Source organism: Delphinapterus leucas, chromosome 7, assembly GCF_059928025.1.
Source record: "Delphinapterus leucas isolate spDelLeu-1000000601 "Yukka" chromosome 7, BTC_Dleu_Yukka2, whole genome shotgun sequence".
NCBI classification, from domain to species: Eukaryota; Metazoa; Chordata; class Mammalia; order Artiodactyla; family Monodontidae; genus Delphinapterus; species Delphinapterus leucas.
The window spans coordinates 82690895-82709186 of NC_143135.1; the positions used below are offsets into that span (position 1 = coordinate 82690895).

Here is an 18292-nt window from a genome sequence, read left to right on the forward strand (position 1 = left end):
TTTGTCTTTTAACCATTATACTAGCTTATTTAAGTGGTTAATTCACAGCGTTTACTATATATTTTTCTTTACTAGTGGGATTTTTTTTCCTATAAGTTCTTCTTGTTGTAGCCTTTTCTTTTCCACTTAGATATGCCCCTTTAACACTTCCTGTAAGGTTGATTTGGTATTGATGAACTCTTTTAGTTCTTGCTTGTCTGATAACTTCTTTAGCTCTCTTTTAATTCTGAATGATAATCTTGCCAGTTCGAGTATCGTAGGCTGTAGGTTTTTCCCTATTTAGCACTTTAAATATATCATGATTCTGCCTTCCTGACTGCAAAGTTTCTGCAGAAAAATCAGCTGATAGCCTTTTGGAGGTTCCCTTTTATGTGACTCTTTGTTTTTCTCTTGATGCCTTTAAAGTTCTCTCTTTAGATTTTGCCATTTTAATTATAATATGTCCTTGTGTGGTTCATCTTGTTTATGACGCTCTGTGCTTCCTGTACCTGGATATCTGTTTCCTTCTTCAGATTCGGGAAGTTTTCAGCCACAATATTATAAAATATATTTGCAATCATTTTCTCTCTCCCTTCTCCTTCTGGTTCCTTCTATTTTTCATTTCAGTTATTGTATTCTTCAGCTCTGAATGGTTCTTTTTTATATTTTTTAGTTCTTTGTTTAAATTCTCATTGTGTTCATCTATTCTTTTCCCATGTTCCATTACTATTTTTATCACTAATGCTTTGAACTCTTCATCTGGTAAATTATCTCTGTTCTATTAGTTGTTTTTTCAGGGTTTTTTCTTATTGTTCCATTTGGAACAAATTCCTCTTCCTTCTCATCTTGCTTAATTTTCTCTTTCTCTATAAAATTGGGTGACACAGCAACCCATCCTGATTTTCAAGGGGTGTCCTTGTGTGGGAACATCTCAATGCAGTCTACATGTGCCTGGTGGCTTTCGTGGGAGGTCTGGATCTGAAGTGATCATGTTTCATGTTTTCCCCATGCCAGAATGTACTGGCAGCTATCACTTTGACAGGAGATGGTGCTGATGATGGAGAGACTTCATCCAGAGCCAAGTGTGATCTGGGGCTTCTCCGATGCTTAGTGGCTATCACTGCCCTATCATGGGTGGTGTTGGGTCCCAAGTTGCTGGAGCAGATGCCCCAAGGTTCGGGTCAGAGCTGGTTCCATTTCCTCTAAGTGTGTGCCCCCCTCACTCCCAATAATGGCACTTTTGCCCCAGAGGGGAGCAGTGCTGGAGAAGAGGGACAAGAATAGGTACCAGGTGGGGGCTGGCACATGTGTTGGGACAGCCTTGGCACACCAGTCAGAGTTCCATATTGCTCCTGATCTACCACCTTCACAAACACCAGTAATGGCCACATTTGCCCCTTTCAGATGCCATGCCAACTCCATCCCCACCAATTGTGCACTCTCCTCAGCTATGGTAGTCTTTGCCCTAGTTGGGAGCGGCTGGAGCAAGAGAGGCTGGAGGAGGTGTTCACTGTAGACCAGGGCACATGCTGGGGCAGTCATGGGTAACTGGCCAGAGTCCCAGGGTGTTTTAATTTGCTTCTTCTTCCTTGTTCCCACAGGTAAGCAAGTGTGTTTGTGTTCTTCATGAGCAGTCTATGTTTCTTACAGCCCTACTGTTAGTGCCACTGGTTTCCAAATCAGCTAAGGGGATTCATCTTCCCAGTGTTGGACCCCAGGGCTAGGGTGCCCAAAATATGTGGGTATATGTATGTTTTATTTACACATCTAGAGGTACTGGTGAAAGCATATGGTATCTCAATCAATTAAGCTCTGTTCTAGAAATTTCAAAGAAAATTAGATACAGGAAAACTGTCTATCTTGTGGTTCAATGTAGTCTGTTTTTCAGATTTAAATAAGAAAATTACTTGCCTACTTTGCCCTTGCACTTTCTCTTTTCCAGTCATTTGTTCACTTTGCTTCCTGTTATTTTTCAAAGACATGTATGATTATTTCATTCCCCTGCTTAAATTATTTTCATTGGCTCCAGGCTGCAAATTCAGTAAAATAATTCATGCTCTTCATAAAAGGGAAAGACCCCTTGGTCTTTCCAACTCTACCTGCTTCCATCTCATCCTGCCACTGACTTCTTGCATTTCTCTCAAAATGACATACTGCAATTGCACCCATTGTTACCATCTCCTATCAGAGTAAGCATTCTAAATCTAAGTACCACACTACTAAAATCCTTTAGGATAAAGTATTACACTACTTACCTTAATGTACAAAGCTCTTTAAGATTTATCCCTGCTTAATCCAAAAGCCTCTCTCCCACTCCACCCTATATGTGTCCCTTCCTAAAACCAAATTAATTCCCAGACCTAATGTTGCTTTTATGTTTGCAGCTTTAGCCTATGCTGTTTTCTACACCAGGAGGCACTTACCCCACCCAGACTTAATTAACAGTTACTTCTTTTAGAAAGCTGTCAGATAGTTAATCAGATAGCCACTCTTCTGGGTTCACAAATCACCCTGTACACTAATAGTACAGAATGCATTCATTGTTTTCCTTTATGAAATCATTATTTTATACTTCCTCTGTGCCAGGTATTGTCCAACTTCCTGTAGCCTAGCGGCAAATGAAACATTAGCACCTCACAAGATCATTAATGGCAGGAACAATGTCTTTTTTGACCTTGTAAAAAGGGCCATTATCCTTACTCTTTATGTGTTGAATGGCTTTTTATCCTCCAGCACCCAGCTTATGTCACTGCATTTATTTTGTTACTATAATTTTTTGAATTAATCCTCAGAATAAACATAGATCAGAAAATGGGGTTCAGTATAATTTACCCAATATCACACACATCTAAGTCTCAAAATCAAGATTGAAGCTCTGTGCTGTCTAGTTGCAAAGAATAAATAAATTCAAATAAATAAATAAACTCAAGATTAGTAAATAAGTTATATAGCCACAAAGTGACCATTAATTTAAGCATTTCCTATACCACCCTTAACGGGAAATTTGACCTTACAAACATTCTCTGTATTTATATTCAGAGCATTCTTCATCTCTCCTCCAGCAGTCAGATGATTTAAATATGGCCAACAGTAGCAATAAGGAACTGTTGATGTTTGTTCCAAGGCAATTTCCTTCAAGGCACATTCTTAAAATCTTACTATCATTTAAAATTTACTATCACATCTAGGAAAACACCTGGCTCTGTCATAAAGTAGTATAAAATTATAGAATGTTCAGGTTATATCATTAAAAATTAACAGAATCTATTCCTTACCTATTCCACACCACCACACACAGACACACACATGCACACACCATTCATGCTTCATTTAGAACGTAAGGAAATTAATATACAGAGAGGAAAGTGACGTCCACATTTAGGCGTCTGGTTAGTAAGAATGGAGACTAAAACTCAATTTTTGAAATTTGGAGTCTAGCAAGTTTTTACTCAAGTGCAATGACCCCAGTTAAAGATTCCATTAATTTGGAGACATTATTTTACTTTTTGCTTGATGCTTCCTATATTTTTCAACTTTTTTGCATTGAGCATGTCTGACTCCACCATCTATCTACATGATCATCAAAACCACATCCTTTAAGTCAATTTTTAACCTAATTTTTGTTTTTTTGTTTTTTTGCGGTATGTGGGCCTCTCACTGTTGTGGTCTCTCCCATTGCGGAGCAACAGGCTCCGGATGCTCAGGCTCAGCGGCCATTGCTTACGGGCGCAGCCGCTCACGGCGTGTGGGATCTTCCCGGACTGCGGCACGAACCCGTGTCCCCTGCATCGTCAGGCGGACTCTCAACCACTGCGCCACCAGGGAAGCCCTAACCTAATTTTTAAAAGGTGTTAAGACAGAATCTTTCCCATTCTATTTAAGGTTCCTTCTTTTTAACTGCACCCGAGCTGTCTCAGTATGATTTAGTCAACCTGTGAACCTGAAATTCAAGACAGCAGAAATGTTATCTTAATTAGAAAAAACATAAAATAAGTATTTATAAAATACCTATGATGTGATGGATGTATATAGATTTACATCAGTAGTCATCAAGATATCTGAAGTTCTATAATTTATTAATTTCACTTTCCCCCTTATTCCCAGAGGATGTATGAACTCTGAAAATTAAAAGGAAAACCAACTTGGAAATTAATATTTTCTTAGGATGTCACTGACCATTGTGAAATGCAAGCACTGTTGAATAGCCCATTTCAACAAGCCGAAGGCCTCTACCCTGGTTTCCCCTCTGCCTCTGGGACATTATTTACTTAGTTACTTAGCCACTGACCACCTCCCCTCACTGCCCCAGGACTGTAGAGTTACAATTTTATTACAGTGTTTCTCAGAACTTTCAGTTCCACAATATTCTCTGGGTAAAAACTGAAATCTAAACAGTCACCAAAGTAACCGTTTCCAAGAAAACTGCTTCACAATTTAGATCCTATCAATTTGCTGTATAAAATTATTTTAAAATATATGAAGGAAAAATTATTGCCTGTACTCAGACATAGCTAAAATTAACTGAGCCACCCACCATTCTTTCAGATCATAACTAAAAGGAGCTTGTAATCAGATGTGGTAATATTTTCACCTTTACCTTCAGCATAGCAGCAGAATGGAATCAGAGAGATGTGAACTGTTACTTATCAGTTAGACTTTACATCAGATGACTTTTCTGAAGGCTGCAGTTTTTTGCCTGTGTGTATTGCAGCTGTGGGATAACTCTATCAAAGAAAACTTGGCAGGCCTTTTATTTCAGCCACTGCTAAAATAAAATAAAATGTCATCAATTAGCAGCTAATGCAATAGTTGAATCACTGTGTCTTTTAGAAAATTGAAATTATTTTCCTGCCTCTGTCTGCCTTATCTTCTCATAGAAACAAACAAATGTTCAACTGACATTTTACTAGCTAGAAATTGATAGACAGTGTTTTTCCAATTTCAAAAACATGGATTTTATTTCTGGTGTCTAGTTTCTTTCCCAGTGAAATGAGAATATTACTGATGAACTGTCAAATTAGCTAGCATATAATAAGCATGCAATAAATATTTGTTGAATGAATTAATTAATAATATCTATTATTTACTGAATTTAAACCAGATGCTAGCTGCTTTAGCATTATCATTCTTATTTTGCATGTGGGAAACCTAAGGTTAGAAAGTTACAGAAGTGGGATTCAAAGCCTGGGTTGTTTTCTACACTTTCTCCCTGCCTCTCCTATGGATATGATAAATACCAAAATTGAAAACTCATATTTGTGTAAGAATACACAAGACCATGGGGTTAAAAACACAAACTTAAGAGTCTTTTGGTTCTAATATGTATTTGCTGGGAGATTTTGAATAGATCTCCACTGATTCTCAGTTTCCTTATTTGTAAGATAAGGCTAATAATAAGATCTATCTCATAAGTTTGTTATGAGAACTAAACTAGATTGATAATCTGTGAAATGTGCTTAGCACAGTGCCTGGTACCTAATAAGCCCAGCAGCAATATTAACTATGAACACACACTCCTGGGTCTTTCTATAGCAACCTTCCTTAGTTGCCAATAGACTGGTCTATTTCTTTTTAGATAGCCAGAAAGTAACTTCCATATATTGGCTAGTAAGACAGTCTCCTTTGTTATTAAAATAAAACACAGAGAAGTTTCCAAAATCATGGCTGAGACATATGCAGGAGGATAGGTAACACTAGGTCTTCCTCTTCTCCCTGAATCTTACTATACTGTAGGGTCACTGCTGCATATTTTACTTTGACCAATAAATAAATAAATAGATAGGTAGGTAGGTAGATAGATAGATAGACAAAACACTTTCCCTTAGTTTTCTCAACATGACTGAATCAAATTCACATTTTCAAAAGAAAGTTTCCTAAATACTAAGAGGGAACAGAAAAGAAAGAAAGCACAGATCCTTCAAACTCGTGTGGGTGTGGGTGGGGGGGGGTTTACTTTTCTCAGAGCTAATATATTTGGTTTTATGAATTCACTTCTGTAATACACTTTTTGCCTTCTTCCTGTAATTGTTTATTTGTTTACAAAATTGGGTGTGTATTTTTGTAATGTACCTTAAATTCTTAATGGAAAAAAGAGGGCCTGTTCTAAAATAAACTATATGGAAGATAGATGATAGTGAGATAGATAGATAGATAGATAGATGATAGAAAGATACAGTTAGAAAATAAATAACTTTCCAGAATTTTTTAAACTCAGATAACTACTTCTGGGCCAAGTGAGATGACACCCTTTCCTGCCACCTTCCTCACTCCACCTGGTGGGCCCCATATTTTTCCCTATCACACATGAATGGCCTATTTGCTCTCTTCTTGTCCACTGCCATTTCCCAGGACTACGAGTGTTGTAGTGACTGATGTAATCAAAGCTTTCACCCTCTCTAGTTCAAGTCGCCATCTCTGTCTGCTTTAAAACCACTTTGTAATTAAACTGAACCTCCCTAAAAAGTGTTACCCATTACAGACTCAGGGTACCATTATACCTTGATATAAGATGCATTTTCACATAAGACACATATCTGCTTATCTGTATCAGAGGGCAATTATATTCTCAACAGAAGACTTTTTGATGCTTTCATTCATCTCCTATATCCTCCTCCATGCTTCATAAAAGGCACTCAGAGGCATTTCAGAAATACTTGTTAAATTGAGTTGAACTGAACTAGAAATACTTATATCCTTTTCTCAGGTATTAGATTTTTTATTGAAATATAGTTGATTTGTAATATGTTAGTTTCAGGTATAGAGCAAAGCGATTCAGTTATATACACACACACACGTGTGTATATTTTTTTTTTCAGATTTTTTCCATTATAGATTATTGCAAAATATTGAATAGAGTTCCCTGTGCTATATGGTAGGCTCTTGTTGTTTATCTATTTTATATGTAATAGTGTGTATCTGTTAATCCCAAACTCTTAATCTATCCCTCACACCCCTTCCCCTTTGGTAACCATAAGTTTATTTTCTATGTCTGTTGAGTCTGTTTTGTAAATAAGTTCATTTGTAGCATTTTTTCAGATTCCACATATAACTGATATCATATGATATTTGTCCTTCTCCATCTGACTTACTTCACTTAGTATGATAATCTCTGGGTCTATCCATGTTGCTGCATGCATTCATTCTTTTTATGGTTCAGTAATATTCCATAGTGTATATTTACCACATCTTCTTTATCCATTCATCTGTCGATGGACACTTAGGTTGCTTCCAGTCTTGGCTACTGTAAATAGAGCTACTATGAACACTGGGGTGCAAATGTCTTCAAATTAGAGTTTTCTCTAGATATATGTCCCAGAGTAGAATTGCTGGATCATACGGTAACTCTATTTTTAGTTTTTAAGGAACCTCCATACTGTTCTCCATAGTGGCTACACCAATTTACATTCCCACCAACAGTGTAAGAGGGTTCCTTTTTCTCCACACCCTTTCCAGCATTTATTATTTGTACTTTTTGAAGATGGCCATTCTGATTTGTGTGAGGTGATACCTCATTGTGATTTTGATTTGCATTTCTCTAATAATTAACAATGTTGAGCATTTTTTCATATGCCTTTTGGTCATCTGTATATCTTCTTTGGAAACATGTCTATTATGTTTGTATAGGTCTTCTGCCCATTTTTTGATTGGGTTGTTTGTGGTTTTTTTGCTATTAAGCTGTATGAGCTGTTTGTATATTTTGGAAATTAAGTCCTTGTTGGTTGCATCATTTGCAAATATTTTGTCCCATTCTGTAGGTTGTCTTTTCATCTTATTTATGATTTCCTTTACTGTGCAAAAGCTTTTAAGTTTGATTAGGTCCAATTTGTTTATTTTTGGTTTTATTTACTTTGCCTTGGGAGACCTATGAAACATTGTTCAATTTATGTCAGAGATTGTTTTGCCTATGTTCTCTTCTAGGAGTTTTATGGGATCATTTCTCATATTTAAGTCTTTAAGCCATTCTGAATTTATTTTTGTGTCTGGTGTGTGGGGATATACTAACTTCATTGATTTATATGCAGCTGTCCAGCTTTTTCAAAACTACCTGCTGAAGAGACTGTCTTTTCTCCATTGTATATTCTTGCCTCCTTTGTAAAAGATTAACTGACTGTAGGTGTGTGGGTTTTTTTCTGGGCTCTCTATTATGTTCCATTGATCCATATGTCTGTTTTTGTGCCAAGACCACACTGTTTTGGTTACTGTAGCTTTGTAGTACTATCTGAAATCTGTGAGGGTTATGCCTCCACCATTGTTCTTTTTCTTCAAGATTGCTTTTCAATTATGGGTCTTTTGTGGTTCCATATAAATTTTAGGATTATTCATTCTAGTTCTATGAAAAATGGCATGGCTAATTTGATAAGCATCACATTAAATCTGTATGTACTTTAGATAGTATGGCTATTTTAACAATGTTAATTCTTCCAATCCAAGAGCATGGGATAGCCTTCCATTTCTTTGAATCATCTTCAGTTTCCTTTATCATTGTTTTATAGTTCTTAGGATATAAGTCTTTCACCTCTGAGGTCAAGTTTATGCCTAGGTATTTTAATTTTTTTTGATGTGATTTTGAAAGTTTATTTTTTACACTTTTGCTTTCAGATATCTATTGTTAGTGTAAAGAAATGCAACAGATTTCTGTATGTTAATCTTGCATCCTTATACCTTGCTGAATCCTTTATCAGTTCTAGTAGTTTTTATGTGGAGTTTTTAGGATTTTCTGTATATAGTATCATGTAATCTGCATATAATGACAATTTTACCTCTTCCCTACCAATTTGGATACATTTTATTTCTTTTTCTTCTCTGATTGCTGTGGCTAGGACTTCCAATACTATGTTAAATAGAAGTGGTGAGAGTGAGCATCCTTGTCTTGCTCCAGATTTTAGCAAGAAGGCTTTCAGCTTTTCACCATTGAGTGTTATGTTGGCTGTGGGTTTGTCATAAATAGCTTTTATTATGTTGATATATGTATCCTCTATACCCACTTTGGTGAGAATTTTTATCATGAGTGGATGGTGAATTTTGTCAAATGCTTTCTCTGTATCTATTGAGATGATCATGTGACCTTTGTCTTTTCTTTTGTTGATGTGGTGTCATGTATTAAACTTTGAATGACAGAATTTAACAGCTAAATTGGATCTTCCATCTGTTTCTAGCCATCACTTTATTAGAAATCATATTGATTACCAATTTATGTTACCATTGAAGAGCCAAAATGTATAATAATAAACTAAACAAACTGTCATATTGATTTTTATAGGGATTCAAGGATATTTCTCTTGAGAGGTTTATACATGGTGGAGCCAATGTTACAGGATTCCAGTTAGTAGATTTTAATACACCTATGGTAACCAAATTAATGGATCGCTGGAAGAAACTAGATCAGAGAGAATATCCAGGATCCGAGACACCTCCAAAGGTATTTGTTTGTTTTTATCTTATCTATTTTTAAAATTTTTAGTATTTTTTAAAATTTAAGGTAGAAAGCTCATTATGCAGTTTTCCTAGTAATATTTTGCCAGACACAATGTGGCATAGGGCAGAAATATTTTGTCACTATTTGTCACACAGCCCTTAATAACTTCTAAATTTCTATATTTAAGAGAGGAGTTGTTAGACATTAGTTCAAGTAGTTTACTATATTATATTATATATTGTATTATATATATTATATTATGTTGTTATATTATTTTATGATTACTTTGTGTATGAATTTCCATGAAGAAATTGTATGCTTTTTAAAAAAATTTTGTTAACTAAATATTTCAAATGTGAACAACCACTGGTAGCTATTCCACCCAGATAAAAATATATTTGCAAAGTGATTTACAATGAGTAGGGAAATTGGGAAATTGGTAGAAATGTAAACTGTATAAGCTTCTGCAAAATTTCTCTTTCAAGTTAACAGTGAAATGTCAGATTTTTTAATTTTATGTGACAGACATTGCAGAAGTATGTTATTGCTATCTACAAAGGAAGCTGGTAAATTTCTGATCATAAGCACATTTTTTTCTCTCCTGAAGGGATAGATGACTTCCTTAGATATCATGTAAATAATGGCATAATGTTTCTTAAACTCCAACTCCTACATGGTTTTGAATTCCTACATAAAAAGGAATCATCATTTCAACAACTTTTACTAATCTCTCACTGTGTATTCTAGTAAAAAGTTTTCAAATATAATTTGGAAATTCTAGCCTAGAAAACTATGATCTAGGGGTAGAGCAAGTCGGTTCTTCCATTTCCTAATTATAAAACTTTCTCTACTATCCATGTCAATTTCTTCTCTGTAATATAGGAATTTGGCTAGTCATAACATTTTCACTACTCTATAGAAGCATGGAATTTCAAAAGAAAGCATTTATTGAGTATCCACTATGCTCAAACACTGTAGTCCAACCCTCTGATTTTACAGATTAATAAATACAAGATATAAAATGGTATGTTAATTGGCTGTCCCTGAGTCAAGGACCAGGTTTGTGGAATGCCCAGGACCAAGTCATGGGTTCCCTGAGTCTTAGACAAGTGCATTGTCCACTATATTACACCACTTCTCATGCTTAGATAAAACATATGAAAGCATATTAAAAAACCAAAAAATTTTCAAGATGTAAACTACCTTCAGGATTAAAAGAAACTTGAGAAGTCTTTTAGTCTTTTTGCCTTCAAGCTGGTTCAGAGAAAAATCATCCCAAAAGCTCAATTATATCAAGTATTAATACACAAGGAGAAAAGTGTAAAGCTTCCTTCTAAACTCATTGGGACAGTTTGTTTTACAGCATATTCCCCTTATTCTGTCATCAATGTATGTAGAGACTCCCTTGCCCTTCTCTTCTCTATTTGTATTTCTTCCTTCCTCACATCTTTTTCTCAGCCATATTTTATCTCAGCATTTTTTCTGTAAACCATCTCTTCAAGTTCTTGTTACCCTTACAGTTTTAGTATGTAGAATGGGCTTCAAACTTCTTGGCAGTGTTTTGCAGCACCTTGTGACTTTTTCATTTCAGTGATAATATGTAATAATATGTGTCCACTGTGGTCCTCCTGTCTGGACACACTGGTGTCGTTTGTCCTTCCCTGTCTTGCCTCTAGCCTATCACAATGTTTACTATTTGATCATCTCCAACCAGACTTATCTATGTCAAAGCTTTGGGCACTTTGTTTTATATATAAATACATATAATTTTCTCATCTTTCACAGTTTTCTTAGCATAATAGTAGGCACCCAGTGGCCATTTAATAAATAGATAGAGCCAGTTCTTATTGTTCATGGTAGTCCCATTCTGTAAAGTTGCCATGAACACTGAATGAGTGAATACTGAACACTTACTCCTAGGGGAAATTACAAGGTTAGGTCACTACATTTTTGTCAAACAATCAACACATAACACTTTGTTTTATCTGTGTTTCTGTTTAAAGATATCTTATTTAAAACATTGTCAATAAATTAACATTGAATTCATGGCCAATAGCAGTATAAGTCAAGCCTGAACAAAGCTTATCTAACATGTATTTTTTTTCCATAAGACACATCACAGCTTTCTTGTACTGAGGAGCACTAGACAGCCATCTTTTGGGCCATCTTTGTAGCCTTCACCATTCCTAGCCAGTATCTAGCTCTCAGATATGCTATGAAATTCAATCCTCACAAGTACCACAGAAGATAGTCATTATTTTGTTTGATTTTGTTCTGCTTCATAGCTGAAAAATGTACAACATATTCCCATAAAACTATGAATAGCAGAATTAGAATTCACCTAGTTCTCAAAACCTAAATTCTTGCCACTGTGCTGTGATTCTGCCAAACTCTATATTTTTATATACAAATGTTGATAAACAGAATTCATCCCACCATTCTAATCACTGGTTAAAGCAGTGAATAGCTCTAGGTCAAGACTTAGTTTTACTCTCCTCCAAAATGAAGAGTATGTTTAATAAGAATTTCTAGATACCATCTAGAAATGCGTGCCCATAAATATGGTTTCTTGGACTTCAGCACAATAAGACACATGGAAAAGAATGAAATCCTTTAAAATGGTAAAACCAGTTTAAACTACTGCTTCTTTCCATCTATCGGCTCTATGACCCGTCAAAAGCTTTTGCCACTCTGGCTGAATGTCTGCTTTTCTCTGCTCTACTCTATACAATATCTGTTCTCTTTTCTAGTTCACTTGTTTCATAAAAATGAATGGACTTTTTAAAACACAGCAAGTGATTTTGCTTTTTTGGAGTCATATCTCTCAGCTTCTTTCTTCTTATTAGAAAAGGAACAATAGTTTTCTTTTCTTCTCCTTGATCCTAAAATGCTAGCATTGCATATTTTCTCTTGCCCTTTATATCTTTGATAAGTTCTACTTTATTACTTGTTTTTATTTTCTTGCCATCCAGAAAGATGATTTGATGGCTTTCTCTACTCAAAGGTATGTTGTTCCAGGCAGTGGAGGAGGTATGTCCATTTTTGGCTGAGTACCTTGGTTAAGTGTCTTAATTTCCTTCGACCATCCCATTCCAAATATGAGGGTGTATGCTATCATTAAGCCTATTTTGTCATGTCCTTGAAGAATACATAGCAAGGCTTATAATTTATAAGTCACACATAAATCTTTCTGATGAAGCTTTAATTAGATTCTCTGCCATTGAAAGGTTCTTTGTTAGAATTTATATTCTTTATCTTATCCACGTTTTAGTCCTTCTCTTCCCAGGATCGCTGACTGCTATGCTTAGCAGGTATATTGCCTAAGTTTACTTTCTGTGATTTAAATTTCAAACGATTTTTATTAATTTATAAGCAGCAATTCAGGATCATTTTCCACATTCCATAGCACAAAAGTACCTCTTGTATAGGCTTAGAATGTGTTAATCATATAGAATTGACCATATGGAATTCCTGAAAGAGCTAATGTATTTTTTTGTTATGACTAGCAGTTGATGCTCTGCCACACTTCAAGAGAATTGTTCCATATGTTTCATATGTTTAGGAATTTTCTAATCAAACTTTACAACTGTTCCCTGTTCTTTTTATTTTCAGCTTAAACAAATCACATTTTCTTCTCAGATTTTCCTCATTTCCTCTCCTAACCTTAATAATCTTTTCCTGAGAGTTTTGTCTTTTCTCAAAGAGACGCATGGGACAATCATCAGAAAGCAGATGACCTATATTTCATTTCTCCACTGTATCCTAAGTTACAATAAAAACTTAGAGAAATGACTTAACGTTCCTGAGCACACTCAACAGGCATGGACATAACAATACTTGTGCTTATTTAGCCATGTGTATACACACTTGTTAAATAAATAGATGTTATTTCTGGCATTCTATATCTGAGTAACAGTAAACATTCCTACTCATTCTTCTGAGAAACTGGACAGTTATATACTCCAGGTCAATAAACATATATTAAATCTCAGGGACTCCTGATGGGCATTTGGAGGAGGAAAGAGTAAGACATTACAGCCCTCCAGGGGTTCAAACACAGCAAGAGATTACGGCATTTAGTCTTTTTTTTTTTATACTTTAGCTGTTTCACTTGGACACAACAAAAAGACCACACCTAGAGGCCTTGCTTCTCCCAACTGATGGAAAATTGTGCATTAGAATTTCTATTTTTCAGAGTGTGCTTTCTCCTTTTAAAACCACAGTGTTAAGAATTGATATACAGTCTTTGTAATAAAGCAATAATAGAAATTTCTGAAGCTAGAGGCAATTAATTATCAGTAATTTAACTGCCCTTCTGGCAGCATGGTACTTTATGTCATAAACAAACAGAGTCCCCAGACTAGTCCCCAATTCCGGTGATTGATAAGAATTTAACATTTACCACTATAATTACTTTCATTTTGTTAGTATACATCTGCTCTGACTTATGATGGAGTCCTTGTGATGGCTGAAACATTCCGAAGTCTTAGGAGACAGAAAATTGATATTTCCAGGAGAGGAAATGCTGGGGATTGTCTGGCAAATCCTGCTGCTCCATGGGGCCAGGGGATTGACATGGAGAGGACGCTCAAACAGGTAACTCACAATTTTATTTACATTCAATTTATTTCACAGACATTTTTTAATGGCGTATTCAAGAAAACAGAATAATCTATCTGTGAATAAATATATATTACAATTGCCATTTTATTATATTGAACCATTTTCATTTCTGAGACATTTCTAAATAGGATACTGGATAGAAAACTGATGTTTATATGATATGTAGATGCTTAGCCAGGATAAGTTGGTTATGCCACAGTAATAAACAACCCCAAGTCTCAGTGGCTTAAAACATCAAAAGAGTATTTCTCACTCACAAACACCAGATTAGTAGGGGCACTTTGTTTATTATAATCACTCAGGGATCCAAGCTGACATAGCAGCTACCATCTTGAATGCTACAAAGGGCAAAGAGTTATGGGCAGTTTTCTAATTGGCAATTAAATGCTCTGGCACTCATCACATCTGTTTACAACTCATTTGTCAGAAAGAGTCACATAGACCTAGCTAACCAAAAAGGGTGCAAGAAGTACAAGCCTACCTTGGGCCAAGAATGAGGAAGAACCTCAAACATTGGCAAACGCTATTAATCTACTAATCTACTGACTACCTCAGTAGATCTTTATTTACTTTTTTTAACATCTTTATTGGGGTATAATTGCTTTCCAATAATGTGATAGTTTCTGCTTTATAACAAAGTGAATCAGCTATACATATACATATATCCCCATATCTCCTCCCTCTTGCATCTCCCTCCCATCCTCCCTATCCCACTGCTTCATGTGGTCACAAAGCGCCAAGCTGATCTCCCTGTGCTATGCAGCTGTTTCCCACTAGCTATGTATTTTACATTTGATAGTGTATATATGTCCATGCCACTCTCTCACTTTGTCCCAGCTTACCCTTCCCCCTCCCTGTGTCCTCAAGTCCATTCTCTACGTCTACATATTTATTCCTGTCCTACCCCTAGGTTCTTCAGAACCATTTGTTTTTTAGATTCCACATATATGCATTAGCATACGGTACTTGTTATTCTCTTTCTGACTTACTTCACTCTGTATGACAGAATCTAAGTCCATCTACCTCACCACAAATAACTCAAATTCATTTCTTTTTATGGTTGAGTAATATTCCATTGTATATAAGTGCCACATCTTCTTTATCCATTCATCTGTCGATGGACACTTAGGTTGCTTCCATGTCCTGGCTATTGTAAATAGTACTGCAATAAACATTGTGGTACATCACTCTTTTTGAATTATGGTTTTCTCAGGGTATATGCCCAGTAGTGGGATTGCTGGGTAGTATGGTAGTTCTATTTTTAGTTTTTTGAGGAAATTCCATACTGTTCTCCATAGTGGCTATGTCAATTTACAGTCCCACCAACAGTGCAGGAGGGTTCCCTTTTCACCACACCTTCTTCACCATTTATTGTTTGTAGGTTTTTGATCATGGCCATTCTGACCGGTGTGACGTGATACCTCATTGTAGTTTTGATTTGCATTTCTCTAATGATTAGTGATGTTCAGCATCCTTTCATATGTTTGTTGGCAATCTGTATATCTTCTTTGGAGAAATGTCTATGTCTTCTGCCCATTTTTGGATTGAGTTCTTTGTTTTTTCATATTGAGCTGCATGAGCTGCTTGTAAATTTTGGAGATTAATCCTTTGTCAGTTGCTTCGTTTGCAAATATTTTCTCCCATTCTGAGAGTTGTCTTTTCATCTTGTTTGTGGTTTCCTTTTCTGTGCAAAAGCTTTTAAGTTTCATTAGGCCCCATTTGTTTATTTTTATTTCCCTTTCTCTAGGAGGTGGGTCAAAACGGATCTTTCTGTGATTTATGTCATAAAGTGTTCTGCCTATGTTTTCCTCTAAGAGTTTTATACTGTCTGGCCTTACATTTAAGTCTTTAATCCATTTTGAGTTTATTTTTGTGTATGATGTTAAGAAGTGTTCTAATTTCACTCTTTTACATGTAGCTGTCCAGTTTTCCCAGAACCACTTATTGAAGAGACTGTCTTTTCTCCATTATATATTCTTGCCTCCTTTATCGAAGATAAGGTGACCATATGTGCATGGGTTTACCTCTGGGCTTTCTATCCTGTTCCACTGATCTATATTTCTGTTTCTGTGCCATTACCATACTGTCTTGATTATTATAGCTTTGTAGTATAGTCTGAACACCAGAAGCATGATTCTTCCAGCTCTGTTCTTCTTTCTCAAGATTGCTTTGGCTATTCAGGGTCTTTTGTATTTCCATACAAATTGTGAAATTTTATGTTCTAGTTCTGTGACAAATGTCATTGGTACTTTGATAGGGATTGCATTGAATCTGTAGATTGCTTTGGGTAGTATAGTCACTTTCACAATGCTGATTCTTCCAGTACAATAACAAGGTCTATCTCTCAATCTGTTTGCATCATTTTAAATTTCTTTCATCAGTGTCACATAGTTTTCTGCATACAGGTCTTTTGTCTCCCTAGGTAGGTTTATTCCTAGGTATTTTATTCTTTTTGTTGCAGTGGTAAATGGTAGTATTTCCTTAATCTCTCTTTCAGACTTTTCATCATTAGTGTATAGGAATACAAGAGATTTCTGTGCATTAATTATTATTAATTAATTATTATTACTAGTAGTTTTCTGGTAGCATCTTTAGGATTCTCTATGTATAGTATCATGTTATCTGCAAACTGTGACAGCTTTATTTCTTCTTTTCCAACTTGGATTCCTTTTATCTCTTTATCTTCTCTGATTGCTGTGGCTAAAACTTCCAAAACTATGTTGAATAATAGGGGTGAGAGTGGACAACCTTGCCTTGTTCCTGATCTTAGAGGAAATGGTTTCAGTTTTTCACCATTGAGAACGATGTTGGCTGTGGGTTTGTCACATATGGCCTCTATTATGTTGAGGTAAGTTCCCTCTATGCCTACTTCCTGGAGAGTTTTTATCATAAATGGGTGTTGAATTTTGTCAAAAGCTTTTTCTGCATCTATTGAGATGATAATACGGTTTTTCTACTTCAATTTGTTAATATGGTATATCACATTGATTTATTTGTATATATTGAAGAATCCTTGCATTCCTAGATAAACCCCACTTGATTATGGTGTATGATCCTTTTAATGTGCTGTTGGATTCTGTTTGCTAGTATTTTGTTGAGGATTTTTGCATCTATGTTCATCAGTGATATTGGCCTGTAATATTCTTTCTTTGTGATATCCTTGTCTGGTTTTGGTATCAGGGTGATGGTGGCCTCGTAGAATGAGTTTGGGAGTATTCCTCCCTCTGCTATATTTTGGAAGAGTTTGAGGATGGGTGTTAACTCTTCTCTAAATGTTTGATAGAATTCACCTGTGAAGCCATCTGGTCCTGGGCTTTTGTTTGTTGAAAGATTTTTAATCACAGTCTCAATTTCAGTGCTTGTGATAGGTCTGTTTATATTTTCTATTTCTTCCCAGTTCAATCTCGGAAGGTTGTGCTTTTCTAAGATTTGTTCATTTCTTCCAAGTTGTCCATTTTATTGGCATATAGTTGCTTGTAGTAATATCTCATGATCCTTTGTTTTCCTCTAGTGTCAGTTGTTACTTCTCCTTTTTCAATTCTAGTTCTATGAATTTGAGTCTTCTCCCTTTTTTTCTTGATGAGTCTGGCTAATGGTTTATCAATTTTGTTAATCTTCTCAAACAACCAGCTTTTAGTTTTATTGATCTTTGCTATCGTTTCCTTCATTTCTTTTCCATTTATTTCTGATCTGTTCTTTATGATTTTTTTCCTTCTGCTAACTTTGTGGTTTGTTTTGTTCTTTTTTCTCTAATTGCTTTAGGTGTAAGTTTAGATTGTTTATTTGAGATGTTTCTTGTTTCTTGAGGTAGGATTATATTGGTGTAAACTTCCCTCTTAGAACTGCTTTTGCTGCATCCCATAGGTTTTGGGTCATTGTGTTTTCACTGTCATTTGTTTCTAGGTATTTTTTGATTCCCTCTTTGTTTTCTTCAGTTATCACTTGGTTATTTAGTAGCGTATTGTTTAACCTCCATGTATTTTTATTTTTTACAGATTTTTTTCCTGTAATTGATATCTAGTCTCATAGTGTTGTTTCGGGAAAGATACTTGGTATGATTTCAATTTTCTTAAATTTACCAAGGCTTGATTTGTGACTTAAGATATGATCTACCCTGGAGAATATTCCATGACCACTTGAAGAGAAAATGTAATCTGCTGTTTTCGGATGGAATGACCTATAAATATCAATTAAATCTAACTGGTCTATTTTGTCACTTAAAGCTTGTATTTCCTTATTAATTTTCTGTGTGGGTGATCTGTCCATTGGTGTAAG

At 35.5% G+C, this 18292-nt stretch overlaps 1 protein-coding gene across 1 annotated transcript in view; it reads left to right on the forward strand.

Annotated features, from left to right (window-relative positions):
* The window catches only part of GRIA4 (glutamate ionotropic receptor AMPA type subunit 4), a 143862-nt gene that overhangs the window by 50696 nt on the left and 74874 nt on the right, over window positions 1-18292 (forward strand). The window contains exons 4-5 of the mRNA XM_089915884.1: window positions 9239-9397; window positions 13823-13990. Of these exons, the coding sequence (XP_089772010.1) occupies window positions 9239-9397; window positions 13823-13990 (327 nt within the window). The remainder of the gene's footprint in view (window positions 1-9238; window positions 9398-13822; window positions 13991-18292) is intronic.